This window comes from Acinonyx jubatus, chromosome D1, assembly GCF_027475565.1.
Source record: "Acinonyx jubatus isolate Ajub_Pintada_27869175 chromosome D1, VMU_Ajub_asm_v1.0, whole genome shotgun sequence".
NCBI classification, from domain to species: domain Eukaryota; kingdom Metazoa; phylum Chordata; class Mammalia; order Carnivora; family Felidae; genus Acinonyx; species Acinonyx jubatus.
The window spans coordinates 17,930,629-17,948,491 of record NC_069390.1 but is presented as its reverse complement, the minus strand read 5'-3'; the positions used below and the strand labels follow the sequence as shown (position 1 = coordinate 17,948,491).

At 55.0% G+C, this 17,863-nt stretch overlaps 1 protein-coding gene across 7 annotated transcripts in view; it reads left to right on the top strand.

Moving 5' to 3' along the window:
- TSPAN18 (tetraspanin 18) overlaps nt 1–17,863 on the top strand; it is a 185,969-nt gene that overhangs the window by 156,188 nt on the left and 11,918 nt on the right. For 5 of the 7 annotated variants that reach the window (XM_027072834.2, XM_053203275.1, XM_053203273.1 and 2 more), the window contains 3 exons: nt 4,906–4,994; nt 12,181–12,253; nt 13,774–13,968. In XM_027072834.2, coding sequence (XP_026928635.1) covers nt 12,191–12,253; nt 13,774–13,968 — 258 coding nt within the window. In that variant the 5' untranslated portion in view covers nt 4,906–4,994; nt 12,181–12,190. The remainder of the gene's footprint in view (nt 1–4,905; nt 4,995–12,180; nt 12,254–13,773; nt 13,969–17,863) is intronic. The other 2 variants (XM_027072835.2, XM_053203276.1) reach the window with 1 other exon arrangement.

The window sequence follows — 17,863 nt, the reverse complement described above, 5'->3', positions numbered from 1 at the left end:
CCCCCCATGGTCGCCATGGCTCTGAGGACCCCCGTCTTACGGGTGAGGAGCCGGGGAGGCTCAGGAGGTGAGCCCTCAGCAGAGCCCTGCTGGTTGGAAGCAGGCTGCTGGAGGTGTGGTGGCTCCCGGGGGACCCTGAGGCTCTGCCCTGGACCACAGAGCCCTCACCTGGCCGGGGTGCTTGCACGATGACATTTCTCGGCTCTACACCAGCCCGGACCCGCCTGTGCTTCCTCCCGTGGGGCTTCCCTCCGTTCCACCTGCCTCCTCCTCTCTCTCCAGAAAGTATGCCCGGGGGCTGGGGGCAGTGAAAGTAAAAGGAGTGATTTATGAACTGAGCTGTTCTTAATCAGAGAACCCCTCCCAGGCCCGCCCGCTCTGTGCAGATGGAATTGAGCTGCCATCTGGGGCGGTGGGAGGGGCAAGGTTAATAAAGCTGTCTGGCCCAGGCAGGGGCCTGCACAGGAGAACCCCGAGGCGGTGGGTGACCTCACCCGTCTCTGCCCCTCTCTGGGCCTCAGGGCCTCCATCTGTCAAGAGATGGCAGGATTGGGTCGTCCCCAGGAGGCTTCCAGCTGGCACAGGGGCGGGTGCTGGCTGGCTCCCTGGGAGTCTGCCTGGTTGCCCTGATTCAGGATAGAGCAGCCCTGGATTGGAAATTTTGGAGCCTAAGGCATAGAACTTCCTCTTCCTGGTGTTCTCTCCATGAGCTGGTATCTTGTCAGGAGTTCTGATTTGGAGTCCAGCTTGGACCTGAATCATGGCCATGTCTTACTAGCCATGTGAAGAAACTCAAGCCGGTTATTTATATTCTGAGTCTCAGCTTCCTCATATATAAAATGGGATAATAATGGTACCTACCAGGGCACCTGGGTGGCTCAGTCAGTTAAGCAACCGACACTTGGTTTTGACTCAGGTCATGATCTCACTGTTCAAGATGGAGCCTCTGTGCTGACAGCGTGGAGCCTGCTTGGGACTCTCTCTCTCCTTCTGTCTCTCTGCCCTTCCTCCTCTTTCTCTCTGAAAGAAAGAAAGAAAGAAAGAAAGAAAGAAAGAAAGAAAGAAAGAAAGAAAGAAAGAAAGAAAGAAAAGAAAGAAAAGAAAGGAGGGAGGAAGGAAAGAAAGAGGAAGAAAGAGAAAGAAAGAGAAGGAAAGAAGGAGGGAGGAAGGAAGGAAGGAAAAAGAAAGAAAAGAAAGAAAGAAAGAAAGAAAGAAAGAAAGAAAGAAAGAAAGAAAGAAATGGAGGGAGGGGGAGGAAAGAAATAACGAAAGAAAGAAAACAAAGAGAGAAGGAAGGAATAAAAGGAGGAAGGGAGGAAGGAAGGAAAGAGAGAGAAAGAAGTAAGAAAGGAGGAAAGAAAGAGAAAGAAAGAAAGAAGAAAGGAGGGAGGGAGGAAGGAAAGAAAAAGAAAGGGAAGGAAGAAAGAAAGAAAGGAGGAAGGGAGGAAGGAAAGAAAGAAAGGAGGAAAGAAAGAGAAGAAAGAAAGGGAGGGAGGAAGAAAAGAAAGAGAAGGAAGGAAGGAGGAAGGGAGGAAGGAAAGAGAAAGAAAGGAAGAAAGAAAGAAAGAAAAAGAGAAAGAAGGAAAGAAAGAAAGAAAGAAGGAAGAAAGAAAGGGAGGGAGGAAGAAAAGGAAAGAAAGAAAGGAGGGAAGGAAGGAAGAGAAAGAAAGAAAGAAAAAGAAAGAAAGAAAGAAAGAAAGAAAGAAAGAAAAAAGGGAGGGAGGGAGGAAAGAGAGAAAGAAAGAAAAAGAAAGAAAGAAAGAAAAAGAAAGAAAGAAAGAAAAAGAAAGAAAGAAAAAGAAAGGAAAGAAAGAAAGAGAAAGAAAGAAAGAAAGAAAAAGAAAGAAAGAAAGAAAGAAAGAAAAAAGGGAGGGAGGAAGGAAAGAAAGAAAGAAAGAAAAAGAAAGAAAAAGAAAGAAAGAAAGAAAAAGAAAGAAAGAAAGAAAAAGAAAGAAAGAAAAAGAAAGAAAGAAAGAGAAAAAGAAAGAAAGAAAGAAAGAAAGAAAGAAAGAAAGAAAGAAAGAAAGAAAGAAAGAAAGAAACATAGTGGTGCCTCCCCCTAGATGGGGGTACACAAGAAAATGCAGGAGAAATGCTGAACAGAGCCTGCTACATGGATAACACTCAATACTATTAGTTATTGTTAGGTCGGTCATCACAAAATTGTAGCAGTTATTTTGAATTTGAGGCCACTTAGGGGAGAGATGTTTATATCCGTCCTGACCGAGCCATATGCCCATGGTTCTCCCCCATGCCCACCCCCACTGATAACTGGGGGATGTGGTTTGGGCATCCTCTTATTTCCAATATGTGATGCTGCCGATAATAACAGCTCCCCGTGGGAAGAGCGCTTTGCAGGTTTCCAAATCCTATCAATTAATTTCATGCGCTTCATATCATGCATTCTTACAACCACCTTTGGCTTCAAACTTGAGGAGCGCGGTTTTCAGAGGAGAGCCTGGCGTCTCAGCGAGGGTAGTGACTTTCTGAAGGTCTCAAGGGAGCTGGCCAAGGCAGGTGCCATCCCGGCAGCGATGGGGTGCGTGTGGAAGTCATCGCCTCGGCTGCCCTTTGCCAGCTTCCCCTTAATGCAGCTCGTCGCTGTGTCCGAAAACAGGAGCCAGGCCAGGGGCTGGGGGAGCAAGAAGGACAAAGACGGGAGGTTGTTCAGAGCGGTTGGAACTCGAAAGAGGGGTAAGCCCGTTTCAGCCCAGGAGCCGGCGTACGATGGGTGGGGATATCCAGTGGAGAAGAGGTGGGGAGATGCCAAACGGAGTTCAGTGCCTCCTCCTTGTCGCTGGGTGGGCCTTGTGTGTCAGCCGGGTGTCTCGTCCCAGCCTCAGTGTCCAGAGGAAGATGAGCTCAGGGCAGCTGCCAGCCTGGGAGGCTGGGCAGGAATGGTGATGGTGGGGGACCAGGGTTGGTCTGGGGCAGGGGAGAAATAAGGGGAGGGGAAGATTGACTCCTCCCCCGTGTCCCTGAGCCCCAGGGCCAGGCCTGCATTATAGCCCCTCTCCCCAGGACCGCAGAGACCCTAGCTCTAGAAAGGAGCCTGCGTTGGCTTTATCTTGCCCAGTGACCCATCCCTCCACAAAGTTCCAGAGCTTCTTGGACCTTGCCTGGCCTTGGGGGGCTTCTCCCTGCCCCCACCAGCCCTCTTGTGTCCACCCTGCTGGTAGTGTCCTGATGGCTAGGGGGCAGAGTACACAGAACCTTCCCTCACCCCCACGGCCGATTTCAGGGGATTCATCACCGTTTAGGCCAGATGGAGCTGGCCTTCTGCCCCTCCCCTTCCTGGCCCCCCGCACGGCTTTTCTGACATCTTGCCTGGAATCTCCTGGGATCTCGGGAGGATGCTCAGCTTTGCCACTTACGTCTGTACATCTCAGTTTCCTTCTGTAAATGGGCCGGTAGTCCTCTTAGCACGGCTGCTATGAGGCTTCAGTGTTCTCACACGTGGGCGGATAAAGCACTTTCTCCCATCCCTGGGTCCGATCCTGACTCCTGGGTCTGCATGTGGGCTCCCTCCCTTCCTAGCTGTGTGATGCTGGACAAGCCATTTCCTCTCCAGGCCTTGGCTTCCTCTCGGCAAATGGCGATGCTGGTGTGATCGCTCCTTCCAGGTGTTGGGAGCACCCAGTGAGCTCATGCATGTGAGCGTGTAGCCCACAGCTTCGCGGCAGACACAGGGGCAGGCAGTGGACGAGCCTCCCGCGTGGGTGTGTGTTTAGGCCAAACAGGGGCACCAGGGGGCTCTCAGGAGGGAGGCCCCTCCTCTTGCCTTTCCTCCGTCTGCCCAGCCTCACCTCCACACTTCCTCAAGACTTGCTCACCCGCGCCACCCTTTCCCCGTGAAACCTCCCTACTGCCCCCAGTGGAGTTATGCCAATGGGCAGTTAGCTCACCTTCCTGCTGGTCCCCAGCCCCATCGTCATCCCTTTCTCTGTGTCCTCTGATCTCCTCCTCCGAACACAGGGGCGAGCTTACCAGTCTCTCCATTCCCTAACGCCATCCCGTGATGAGGGTGAGCTTACCTGCAACCCCGTTTCCTAACACGGCACCCAGCACGTGGTAGGTGCCAATCCGTGTCTCCTGAGCAGGTGCACGGATGGATGGAGAGGAATCTTGCAACCACCACCCCATATGAACAGGATGGAATCTGAACTGGCGCCTGAGACGCCCCCCCCCCCCGAATCTCCCCCTTCCTCCCCGCGAGAACGCCCACCGAGGCCCAAGCTTCCCCGGCCTCGTTTTTCTGCATCCTCCTTGGGCAGGACCCGGCCGGAGAGGTGCCCACAGGTGTGGTAGAACACGAGCCTCCATCCGGGCCCATTTGGCTACTGAAACCAAACCCTCGTTTCCACTGCTGGGATGTGGCTCTCTAAAGGAGCCTTCTGGCAAATCCTTATGTGAGGCTAAGGTACTCTTTCCGGCATCAGATTTCTCTCTCGGGAGTTCGGATTTCTGGGGAGGGAGTTTGATGAACAGGGCCCTGCCGGCAGTCTCTGCTGAGACATCACCGCAGGTGCCCAGGTGGCATCCGTGTGGCATCCAGGCGTGTGGGCCACCACACCCACTGCCTCCTCTCAGCTCATCAGCCACTCGCAGTACATCCGCATAGACGAAGCCCATGCCGGAAACTGAAAGGCTCTTAGAGATGTGGTCCCCCATACAGCTCCTGTGGGGACCCGGGAGCTGCCGTCTGGGCAGAGGGCGGGCACCCCGTGCGGGCCTCCCCAGCTGGAGTGGGCCCGGATGCCGAGAGCTTTTCATTAGCGCTGATGGGCCCGGATTAGCAAGGCGCTCGCCCTGTGTGCGTCCTTAGGGCAGGTTTTCATAAACAGCTTCTTGAACGCGGCTGCTGCTTATTGACTTCCTATAGTAATTGAATATTTTCTCTTCTAGGACGAGCTGGGCCAATAAAAGAACACACCAGAACCCCTCTGACCGGAGACTCTGACCTGCTGACACCGAAAGACCTGCCCAGGTGACAAGTCAATACCTGATGCTCCCTCTGTGGGCACCTCTGCCCTGTCCCCCTGACACTGGCCCCCGTCCGTCCCCCCTCCAGCTCTTCCTCAGTCTGTCTCTTCCTGTGTCACTTCTCGCTGTCTTTCTCCGTCTTTCCCTCTTTCTGACTCGTCTTGGTCTGCTTCTCTGATTTGCAGATCTGTACCGGTCTCTGCCTTTTCTTTTTCCCTCTATTCATTCCTTCCGACGTACTAATTGAGGCCCCACTATGCGCCAGGCCCAGCTCTGGACACTAGGAATATGGCAGTGAACAAAACAAGCCTAAGCCTTTATATATATATTTTTTAACATTTATTTATTTTTGAGAGAGAGAGACAGAATATAAGTTGGGGAGGGGCAGAGAGAGAGGGAGACCCAGAATCGGAAGCAGGCTCCAGGCTCTGAGCTCTCAGCACAGAGCCCGACATGGGGCTCGAACTCACAGACTGTGAGATCATGACCTGAGCCAAAATCAGACGCTTAACGACTGAGCCACCCAGGCGCCCCAGTCCATGCCTTTATAAAGCATGCCTTCTAACAAGGGAAGGTACGTGCTACCAAAACAAATAAGGACAACACCGAGTAGGCAGTGCATCCACGGGGCCCTGACCTGGGCTTCAAGGCCAGCGCCCTAGGCTTGCCTCCATCACTAACCGGTGTGATAGCTTAGCCACACCCCTTTTCCATTTCTCAGCCTGTTTTCTCATCTCCCAAGCGAAGGGATCAGGCCACTCAGTGCCGCCCTCCCTTCTCATGACCAAGCACTTCTTTATTGACATGCCGGTGACATAAATTATTCCAGCCCCAGATTCTAAAGCAGTGGTGACACAAGGGGGAGTGTCGGAGAAAAGTTTCCGACCGGTCGGAAAGGTCTGACACACCTGGTTTCGTCGCACAAGAAACAGTCGGTTGCCTCTGGGGGTCGTGTTGAATGATAACACGCCTGTCTGTAAGCCCAGAGCCCTCAGCTGGCCAGGCGAGGGGGCACCGTGACAGGCGCCACCGTGACCTGAGATCCAGGGCAGCAGGCTCCCCACCCATGCTCACCCTGGGGGCAGACCCCTGAGCCGGCCCCGGGGGTGAGGGGGTGATTCCTGAGGTGTTCATGGAAACCCTGAAAATAGCTTTAAGAGAATGCTAGCCCCGGGGAACCCAGTTTGAGAACCATTCTCCGCATTCAGAAACCCTCTGCATCAGGACCCTCCCGTGTCCTGAGAACTCGGTGTATTGGCGTCTGGGAGGGTCAGCAAGAGGAGCCGCCTCGCGGCTGCGCAGCAGGGAGGAGATAAGGGGCAGAGCCATGGAGCGTCACGCATGGCATAAAGAGCTCTCTCTAGAATACCATTCAGTCTTCAGGCCGCGCAGTTTCCTGACGACGTCAGCATTTCTGGCCCCATTTTGCCGACGTGAACACAAAGGCCCAGAGAAGTTACGCGACATGTCCGAGGTCCATGAGGCTGGAAAGCGGAAGGACCAAGCCCGGTCTGACCCCACAGCCCCCACCCACACTGATGCTCTGCCCTCCCGGTCCCCGTCCCCTCCGTGGAATGGGGAAACGTCAGTGGGCCTGTCAGCCCTGGCCCCAGGGAGGGTGCGTCATTTCCCTTCAGCAGAGGGACCCCCGGTCTCCTTCATAAGTGCCTTTTGAACATCAGTTAAGCCCTGGGACTTCATAGGCTCAAGATTCTTCTCAGCGCCCCCCCCCCCCCTTCTAGAAACTATGTGCCCCACCCTCCTTTGAGGCAAGTTAGGGAACTGGGCTATGATGCGCTTAACTTCCAAAAGGCTCTGTGGGTGAGTGGAGCTAACAGCCAGGTCCGGGCAGGGACTGGAGGCTCCCTGGTCCGCCCCTCGTGTCCGGCCAGTTGGCTAAGGAGGTGTGTCCCACATTCAGAAACCCCTCGTGGCAGGTGGAGCTGGCAGGCAGTGGCCTTTTGACTTCAGCCTGGCGGCGGATGATGGCCCCAAAGGCTGATTGCCCTGAGCAGTAGGACCTGAGGTGGCACAGGAAGTGTGAAATGATGTTGGAGAGTTGTGGCTCCAGATTAAAGAGAGACCTGGGTTCGCGTCCTGGCTCGGGCGCTTGTGCGCTTTGTGACCTTGGATGAGTGATAGCACCCGTCTGAGCCTCAGCTCCCTCACCTGATAAATGGAGATGGCATTACCTCTATCCTGGAGCTTCCCGAGGCTTGAGACTGTGCGTGGTCCTTGGCACACGCTAAGAATTTGAGCTGCTCCAGCTGTTACCAGCCCCTGCTATCGTTAGCCCCCATGTGTCGAATCCTGCACTCAGCATTTTCCATGCGTTGTGAGGGAAGCATTGTGTTTATACTGATTTTAAAGACGAGGGAATTTAGATGCATGCAGTTTAGGAACTTGCCCCAGGGCACCCGCTAAGCCTGGCAGGGCCGGGCTTCTGATCCTTGGTCAGGCACCAAGGCCGTCTCTCCAGCCACATACCCTGCCCTGGACCTGGGTCTCTGTATCTCCGTCTGCTCTCCGGCGCACGTCATCTATTTTCCTACCTGCCTCACTTTCGAGGTTGTCAGAGGCTCTTCCCAGGAGACACGCTCCCTTCATTGCATTTGTTTGGGAGCCCTGCACTCCGCAAGCTACCCAGTAGATGTGATCTGTACCAAATGTCGTACGTAATAAATACAGGTAGTCTGTTTATGAGCTGCCATATTTATTATGCCCCTTAATTGCTAAAAAGCCAGAGCCAGCCGAAGCCAGATCCCGCCCTGGAGAGCAGGGTTGCCTGGGTGGGCCAGGGAGGGGCTGCTGGAACCTGGCCTCCTGCAGACTTTCAGCATTTTAGTGGGATCGCTCCTTCTGCCCTCCAAAGGCCCATCCAGTTCAAGCCTGACGGAGGGAACTGATGAGTCATCAAACTCCTGTGCCATCGTTTCGCAGAGGAAGATGCTGAGGCCAGAGAAAGGAAGTGACTTGCAGAACAGGAGATTGGGACTCTGGACTCCTAGTCCAGTGCTCCTTCTGCCCCTCTCCCTATCTGAAAGCTGCCCCTGGACCAGGCGGAACACAGGATCTGGAGTGGGCTGAGTGGCGTGCGTATAAGCTCTGGGATGTCGGGCAGGTCACTTCACTTCCCTGAGCCCCGGTGCCCTCGTCTTTGCGCTCCCCGCATCACGGGGCTGTTGAGTCAGGGCAGCCACTGCGTGGACGTGGCATGTGGCTGGCAAGGAGTCAGTGCTGAACAAATACTAGTGCCGAAGGGAGAGGGGGTTGGACCACAGTGCCTAGGGTTCAGGTCATTGTCCCGGGGATCCTGGGGCAGGAGTAACAGCAGCCCGGTGGTCATGTCCAGCTGCAGAGCTGGGGTGGTCATGGTGAGAGCAGTCCACTCTGCCCCGGGCCAGGTGCAGTGGGCAGCCCTTTCACGGGACTTCTCACTTAACTCTCACAACATGCCACGATGCAGGTCCTACATGCCCATTTTTGCAGATGAGGAAACTGAGGCTCCCGGAGGGTAGGTCACTTACCAGAGACACAGAGGTAGAAAGATGAAGAGCCAGGACTGGAGCCCAGGTGTGTCTGACTCCAGAGGCCACTATGTTTAGATGCGGGTTAGATGCTGCTTCTAGAAGGCTGGAGATGGAGGAGGGGCATGGCTGGCCTGGACATGAGTTGGCCCGGAGATGGCATCCTGGAGAACTACTCTGGAGGCAGGGATGATGGACGTGACAAAAACGACCCCCAGTCAAGGATGATGATCAAGACCTTCGGCAGCTGGCAGGCACTGGCATGGACCGGTCAGAAGGCAGGCTGGCTAAGCAGCCTTCTGGGCTTTCTGGCCTCAAGAAGATCTAGAGAGAAAGGCGAGCAAATGGGGCATCAAAAGAAGTCACATGGGGACTGTCCTCACTCTGGAGAGGGCACAGCAGAGAGAGGAAAGGAGGTGCAGGAGTTGGGAGCCCGCTGCTGTGTGAGTCCTCACGCCCCCTCTTTCTAAATATCGGGGGTAGAGAGGACACAGCGACCCCACGCACGCAAAGCCCTTAGCCCAGCACCAAGCTTCCTGCACGTGCTGTTTAATCAACGTTTGCTATGTGGCGGGTTTTCATGCAGTCCAAACCATGTACCAATCCCTGCTGTGTCCCAGGAGGAGGGCACGGCTGCTGTCCCGTGCCTCTGGGAGCTCACAGGAACATTGGCTGATGACATGATGGCACACAGCATGGTGGGGGCAGGGGTGGAGGTCAGCAGAGACCATGGGAGCTCCTGCGAAAGCAGGGACAGGATGGGGAGAATCAGGGAAGGCTTCCTAAAGGAGGTGATGCCTTGAGAGATGAACAGGGATTAAGCGGGAAGGGACGAGGTGGAAAAGCGGTTCTAACAGAAGAGATCGGCGTGAGTGGAGGCACTAAGTGAGCTTTGGGGACACTCCTTTGATTGTTGGCGACGGGGCAGTCAAGGGAGAACCAAAAGTGGCCTTGGGAGCCTTGGAGGACCTTGCAGTCCGTAGTTAGGGGGTGGCTGGTCTCCTGGAGAGGCCAGGTGCTTCGCAGGGGCGTGGTGTGGCTAGATGTGCCTTGTGGAAAGGTCCCTCTGGAGGCAACTGGCTGGAAGGAGAGTGGCTGGAGGTAGGGAGCCAGGGCCAAGACTGACAGCATCTGACTGAGAGAGGATGAGGCCAGAGTAGGGCTGTCGCTGGAGGCACTTGGAAGATGCACAGAATAGAGTGGATGGTGTCACCGGATTCCAGCTTGGGAGGCAGATGACACTGCATAAACTCAGGCCACAGCTCAGTGAAGTAAAGAAGAATCATCCCCCCTCCCACGCACATGCATACACACACGCACACACACACTCCATCCAAATTGGACTGCCGGGGTTCAAATCTTGGCTTCACCACTCACTAGCTGCAATCTCAGGCAAGTCACCTAGCCTCTCTATGCTCTCAGTTTCCCTCTCTCAGTTTCCCATCATTAGGGTGATGATCGTACTTGTTTCGTACGTTGTTGTGAGTTCATACACATCCAATGTTTAGGGTGGAGCTTTGCACATACTAAATGCTCAGTAATGTCATTATTTGCCGCGGTAGAGACTGGCCAGGTGACCCCAGGAACCCTGTGTTTCCCTTTTCCTCTCACCCAATCTAAGAAAAGCCCTTGGAGCGCCTTTGGAAGGACAAAGGCTTTGAGCCTGGAGGTTCACTCCCTGATTTTTCTCTTGGAGTGGCCGTGGGCTCATCGTTGTGTGACCTGATGTGTTCTTTCTGCCGCCCAGTAAAGTAAGAAGGCACGTCTGGTTCTGATGCTCAGTGCCCTGCCTGTGTGTCCCCTGCTCAGTTCTGTCTTTTATCTGGCACAATAGGCCGAGCAGTTCAGCCAGCAGGAGGTGGGCCATTTCAGCCGGGAAGCCGTAGGGCTCCAGGGCCCATGCCCGCCCAACCCAGCACCTTCCTCACGGGCTCCCAGGTGCCTGAGTGGTGCCATGGCCACTGCTCAGCCGAGATCAAACACTTGGCACGTCAGCAGAAACCACGAGAAGACAGGCGAGGCGCCACCCTTTCCTGTATGCCCTTCCCCAGCAGAGGGTTCCCCCTGTGCTTTGGTCTCCATGGATTCAAATGCACTTTAAAAACCCTCTGGCCTAAAGCAAAATGCAGCTTGGGGCATGGTCTTGTGGTCACCAAGAGGAATGGGCCGCATGGCCCTGGCCACTTTGTTCCTTGGACTGTGAGGGTGTTGGCCTTCCTTGCTGGGGAGGGCGTTGGATTGTGGTCTGGGGCAGCGAGGGGGCAGGTTTGCTGGGCGCCCACCGTGCGCCAGGCACCATGCACGGGCTCTGGCGTTAGATCTTAGCATTGCCTCCTACAAGCTGCGTGGCCTTGGGCAAATCCCTTAATCTCTCTGATAATTACATACATACACCTTGCCAGGTAATGTGAAAGTTTGCCCTAACCAATGCGCACGCCTCATTGGTTGTTACAAGAATTAAATGAGATAATATATGTGAAACGCTTGGCCATATTAGCACACAGCGGGCGCTCCCCAATGGTGATTACTATTATTAATATGATTCATCATAGACCTCGCAGTAACCACTTAAGACAGGAATTGTCAACCTTACTTTGTGGGTGAGGAAAAGTGACCCTGGCTCTCTCCGCAGGGAAGATGGGAAACCGTTGAAAGTAACGAAGCACCATCTTCCCCGTATTCGTCCGCGTCCAACACATACTCCCAGGATCCTTTGCACCAAGTCATGTTGTACAAGCACAGACCGCCTGCCGGGGTCACCTGAAGAGGGACTCTGGACTGGCTCAGCTCCAGCCCTGCCCCTTACCAGCTGGGGGACGTTGCACCTGCTATTTCCATTGCGAGCCTAGTTTCCTCACCTGTCACTTGGACCTCTGATCCCTGCCCCGGGGGGAATCAGAGTCTCTCCCTGGGGCTGTCGTGAAGAAAGTGTGGCAATATTGAATACAGGTCTGACCCATGACAGCAGATGCTTCTCCCCTCGGGGATGTGGAAGGGCTACATCTTGTGGCTTTCAAGCCCCAGTGCCTGGCACACAGTCAATGCACAATTAATGCTGGCTGAACAGAATTGTACTCAGAGACTCGCTACCAGGGCCATACCTTTAGGTAGGGCTAGGGAAGGCTCCTTAGGTAGGTGCGATGCTGTAGGTGTCGGGTTGGAAATAGTCAGGGTGTGGGGAGGGTTTGGCCCCAGGAACAGGGCTTGGGCCCCCAGGTATGTGCCCACATCCCTTTGCCCCTGTGATACCCCTCCTCACTGGCACCATGAAACAGCCCTGGGCAGTCCTTCGGGCTGGAGGGTGTATGGGGTGGTAGGAGGTTTATGAGGCCTGGATTTGTATCCTGCTCACAATACTGCTGGGAGGAAGCTTCTGGTTTTAATCTCCGTTGTCAGGTTGGAAAGAACAAGACTCAGAAAGGTAGAGTGATTTGCCCAAGGCCACAGAGCAAATAAATGGTGGCATCAGGCTTAAGCCCAGGCGGGCTGGCTTCTCCAAGGTCTCACTCCTAACTCTGGCCCCAGCAGCCTCTGAGAGAGGAAGTCGTTACCAGTCTCCCTCTTCCTCCACCTGCTGCAAGGGCAGGGCTGACCACTGGGAACCCCCATGGGGAAGGGACAGGGGTGGGTTCCCCCAGTGGGAAAACTGAGGGGCCTTGCTGTTTTGTAGGTAGAACACCATGGAAGGCGACTGTCTGAGCTGCATGAAGTATCTGATGTTTGTTTTCAATTTCTTCATATTTGTAAGTATTGCTAGAACATGCCTGGGATCTCCCTGGGCCTCTGCTGGGTGGAAGGAACAGACGACTGCTTTGAAGTAGTCACACGGGACTGAGTCCTGGGGGCAGGCACAGGGGCCAGTGCTGGAAGCAGATCTTACCTGCCCAGCCAGAACTTCCTGGATGAGAAGCCCCCAGTAGTGCCCACCCCACTGCAAAGAGCCCACCGGCCCAGGAGGGATGTTGTGCCCATGACCCCCGGGATGGTTCAGGTCTCTGACAAAGGCTTGGGGCCTCAGCCCTGACTCCCGCCTTGGGATCCGACCCCTGTGGAGAGTCGGGGAGAAGGAGGAGATGGGGGTGATCAGAGGGCAGGCCAGAGAGCCCCCGCTCCACCCTGACCCCCAGAGGTGCAGTGGCGGACATCCGGGCTGGGTGCGCTGGGCTGATGTAACCACCTGATGTAATTTGAAACCTCTCTGGGCCTGGGGTTCCAAGCTGGCTCCGCATCTTACCAGCTGTGGGGTCAGAAGCACACTTCACCTCTCTGAACCTCAGTATCTTAATTCCCTGCCCCAACAGACGTTTGGTGAAAATTAAGCGCGATTAGTTTAGAAAGTGCCTGGAATGTGCCAGCGCTCCATAGCTTAGCTCCGTCCTTAGCATCCAGCCTATGGATTCTCTACTTTAAGGCACAGAGAGGCCCGGAGTGCTCAGGTGGCCAACCCAGCACCTTGTAGCCCCGCCCACCTGCTGGCAGCCCCCCAGGGCTGCGCTCAGGCCTCTGGCTTCTCCCAGGAGCAGAGCCACACCCTGGGACCAGAGGTTCCCCAGAGCCACGTGTGAGCTTGGAAGGTGGGCCCGGAATTCAAGTCTGTAGGCTTGTTTCCTGCTCCTCAGGATTATGGGCAAGGGAGGGAACCCAGGAGAGTTGCTGACATGGCTACAAAATGGAGAGAGAGGAGAGAAAGAGTCAGACTTGACCGGAAAGGAAGCTCTCTTTCACAGTGGCCCTGCCCTGGACGGCACCAGTGGACTTTCACTCATCCGGGTCTTGGCAGGGTTAGGACAACCTGCGGGGGCTCAGGGTGTGGCTCTGCTCTTGGGAGAAGCCAGAGGCCTGAGCAGAGCCCTGGGGGGCTGCCAGCAGGTGGGCGGGGCTACAAGGTGCCCTCTTGGAATCAGAGGGTTGGACTAGAGGACCTCGTTATCCAGCAGTTCTGACATTCAAGGGCAATGTAAAAAGTGGCAAATAAATTCTACGTGACATGGTCCTCAGCAGCCTGTGTCGGGGCGTGGGTCAGAGATTGGGTTTAGAGGATGTACTAACGGTCTGGGCATCCAGGAAAACGCAAACGAGAGAAAGGCATTGCTGGGACACTGGTTCGCGCAGCGAATGGGGCTCCCGCCTGGTTCTCTGGGGCTCACTGGGGCTCGCCGGCTCCACCCTGGGGCCTGGCTCAGAGGGATGGTGTATGTTTGGAGTGTCTAACCTCCGTGTCTGCCTGTTTCTTCTCTTCCCTCCTGACTGGCCCTGAGGGCAGCTGGGTGGGGCCTGCCTGCTGGGCATCGGCATCTGGGTCATGGTGGACCCCACCGGCTTCCGGGAGATCGTGGCCGCCAACCCCCTGCTAATCACGGGCGCCTACATCCTCCTGGCCATGGGGGGCCTGCTTTTTCTGCTCGGCTTCCTGGGCTGCTGCGGGGCCGTCCGTGAGAACAAGTGTCTGCTGCTGTTTGTGAGTAGCCCCATCCCCCACCCCACCCGCGGGTGCCCTGGGGCAGAGCGTGGGGGGCCCTGTGTCTACACTGCAGAGGACTCGGAGGTCACACCCAGGTCCGAGCCTAGGAGGCTGTCCTCCAGGAGTGGGAAGGCCACCAACCTGTTCTGTTCGCACTGGTGGCCCCAGCTTTCGGAGCCTGGTCCTTGCGACGGGCCCATGCCTGCCGTGTGGGCCGGCTGTCCTCAGATGGAGCGTGGCCTTGGCCTCCAGGTCTGAACAGCCAGGTTTCTCCAAGGCATAGTCAACTGAGAACATTAACCATGATGCTTCCGAGAACTCACATATATAACCCCTTGGCGAAAGAGGAGAGATACCTACTGGATGAGTCTCTTGCCGTTTGCATTTCCGCTTTTAAAACAGAGGTGATATGATCTCTGAAGTCTCTTTATTCGTTAAATAAATGGTCCCTGAACGGCTATTGCAGGCCACACAGGGGCAGGCAGGCAGGCAGGCAGGCATGTGGCCGGCCGTGCGGCGGGCCTGGGTTTGAGCGCACACCCTGCTCAGACCCCTCACTAATGATGTGACTCGGGCCTAGTTTCTAAGCCTCTCTGAGCTTTAATGCCTTCGCTTGCTCATCAGGGGGCGGCTTAGCTATAGGTTGGAGCCAAATGAGGCGAGTAGTGGACGTTCTGTTTCTCTGACTTTCCGTGTTCCCGTGGGCGGGGGTCCTTTGGGCCTGCACCTACTTTCCTGGCCTTCCTCCCCGGTGAAGTCCAGTGGGCGCCCAGGCCTGGAGAGCTTCTAGTTTGAGCCCAGTCCTTCTCCATGAGGCGTGTGTGTGGATGGGTCAGCGTGCAGGTGCCCCTCGTGGGTGAGTGGATGGAGGGGTCAGGAGTCCGGCGACGGGGAGGCGCGGCTGGTCGGCAGAAGGGCTTCCTTGCAAGGTTATCTGCTCCTGCCGCTTTGGCGAGCAGAGATTTGCCACAATGCCTCCTCTCCAGACCAGAACAGATGGGGTGGCCTCTGTTCATGTCACGGTGACATTCCCCATATCCCAGACAGGAAGTGAAATCAGCAGTGAAATGTGTGATTTGGGAGCCCTGGGTCCCTTTGGCCTACAGCAGCCTGAACACCGCAAACTTTTCGTTTGGAGAGAAACAAAGAAACCTGCGGGCGCCCCCTGGCGGGCCACCTTCTGCAGTGCCAGCCGGTGCCAATGTTGGCTTGGGAGCCCAAGGGGACTTTAAAAGGAGCTGGGATATGGGTGCCTGGTGAGGCCCACCTCCCTTTCCCCCCTCACCTCAGCCCCTGGGGCTCATCCTTGACCTCAAGACAGGGGACCAGGCCAGGGTGCTGGACTGGAACAGGCTGGGGCCCTCAAAAGTCCTCCCATGAAGTGGCAGCCTCTGAGCCTGCCAGTGAATGGATACATCAGTCCCCGGCGCTTAAGCGGGAAGACCAAGCCCAGAGACCAACTGAGGTGCACTCCAAGTCCCCCAAGGAAGAGCTGAGTCCTAGCTGTGGCCAGAGCCTGGTCTTTGGAACCTTAAATTAGCCCCTTCCACCCCTCTCCTCTGCCACCTTCTCCTTCCTTCCTTTTCTGTCTACATTCCTCTCTTTCTTTTCTTGATCTTTCTCTGCCTCCGTCTCTCTGCTTCTTAATCTCTTGCTTTCTATTCCTGCTGCCTTTCCTTATCCCTCTCCTAGTCTCTGCCCCTCTCTCCTTACTTCCCCTGTGTCCCCTTCCCTTCCCTCCTATCTTCCAATCCTCCCCTCCCCTCCCTTCTTCCCCACTCCCCCTCCCTTCCCATCCCCCCTCCTCCTCCTCTCTCTGAAGCCCAGCACCTATTAGCTTGAGGCCACAGTGCAAGTCAGAAGCAGGATACTCTTCCCCCTGCCCCCCAAAGAGACAGAGTGCTAGCGGGGGAGAGGCAGAAAGACGAAGGAGACACAGAATCCAAAACGGGCTCCAGGCTCCGCGCTGTCAGCACAGGGCCCGACACAGGGCTCGAACCCATGAAGCATGAGATCACAACCTGAGCCGAAATCGGACGCTTAACCGACTGAGCCACCCAGGCACCCCAAAAGAAGCAGGGTACTCTTGGACCCATGGGGGAGGTCCCCTGTCTCTCAGACCAGGGCTAGTCGAAGGGCCCCTCACCTAAAATGGACTCCCATGTCTGAAATTCACCTAAAATTATGTACAAAATATTAGGTTAGGGCTTTGTGTGCGTGTACATATGTGCTGTGTGTGTGTGTGTGTGTGTGTGTGTGTGTGTGTGTTGTATGCACATGCATGTTTCTGGGGACAGACCCCACAGCTTCAGGAAGGTTTCCAAATAGATTCATGACCTCATGACCTAAAAATTAAGAAGAGCCACTTCTGTTTTCTAACCTGGACCGGCCATGCGGTGGCTCCCGCTGAAGAGGGGCACAGAGTCTCTCTACAGGTAGCCACTCGGGTCCCTCGAGAATCCCGAGACCCCTGCTCCTCCACCTTCAGGAAGGGAGGAAGACTTGTCACGAACAGGACAAGAGGAAGTGATGTCAGCCACCACAGCAGAGGAGGAGGCCGGGGGTGGGGGTAACTGAGCTGCCCCTCCCCCACTGCTCTGAGTCTGAGTCTGAAACCCCAGGGCCCCATCACCCCCCCCCCACGAACCTAATGACTGCGTCCCCCACTGATCAATTTCTCTAAAGATACAGTTTCCAAACGCTCCCGTTGATCAATTTCACAGCATTTCCACATACAACGGGACAGTTTCCGCCTGTAATGGACATCTCGTGTCATCCCTTTTCCGTAGTGGCTTACCTAGGAGTCGTTTGCAGACGGTTCTTCACCAATTTATTTAAAGATTCAGAAATTTTTTTTAATATTTTCTGACAAAGGCTTGCTAAATTTTAGGAAAGGAGCACAGCGAAAAGAAATGAGTGTATTTAGAAGAGATAAATGAGCTGAATGGCACATCAAGCGTGTAAATTTGGTCAACATTTATTCGAATGAGAACTGAGAGTAGATGGGCCGGTAGGCAGATGGGCTAGAAAACCCTGGCAGTGCTCGCAGGTAGGCAAAATTGCCATTGCCGTCCCTCGGTTAGTGTTTCCAAAATCCTAAGCAAAGTGGTGTACATTTGATGCTCAGGAATTACTGGCAAATGTGTCTTTAGGCAAATGGGATGAGGTGAGATTAACTCAGAAGCCCTGGGAAAGGCCTCGCCCCCAGATGGGAAGCCCCGGGGAGGCGTCAGGACAAGCCCCGTGGCCAGGTCCAGGGGAAGGCCCTCCAGATGGGAACTCTGTTCAGCAAGAGGAAGCTACTTCATGCCGGAGAAGGCAAAGTGGCAGAAGTGGCACCACAGCCCTTGCTTTGCTTCAGGTGACCTGCTCACACACACTCAAATCGCCCCTCGGTCCCTGCGCTTGATGAAACCCTGCTCCAGGCAAGGAGATATGCAGGCCCCCTTCCTCCTTCAAGTTACTAGGTTCATTCTTAAATTCCATCTCATGAGTCATGAACCTTGGCTCAACGTTCACTGCAGGAAGTTGGGGGCCACATCTGCCTTCTGCATAGTGGTTTGCTAGTACCTCGCATCATGCCTGGCACAAAGCAGGTGCTCAGTGAATAGCCCTGGAATGAAGGGACAGAGAGGAAGTGGTCTTAGAGGTCTGATAAGAGCATGGGCTTTGGAGTCAGAAAAGTCTACCTTCCAATGTCTGCTCTGCTACTTCCTGGCTGTGTGACCTGAGGGCAGTTACTTAACGTCTCTGAACCTAGACTCCTCCTATGTAACATGAAGGTGAGGGTACCTCTTTCCCAGCCACGGTGTTGTGATCGTGGCTCAGTGAGAAAATGAGCATCTTGCTTCACTCTGTTCCTAGCACATGCAACCACTGGATAAATGTGAAA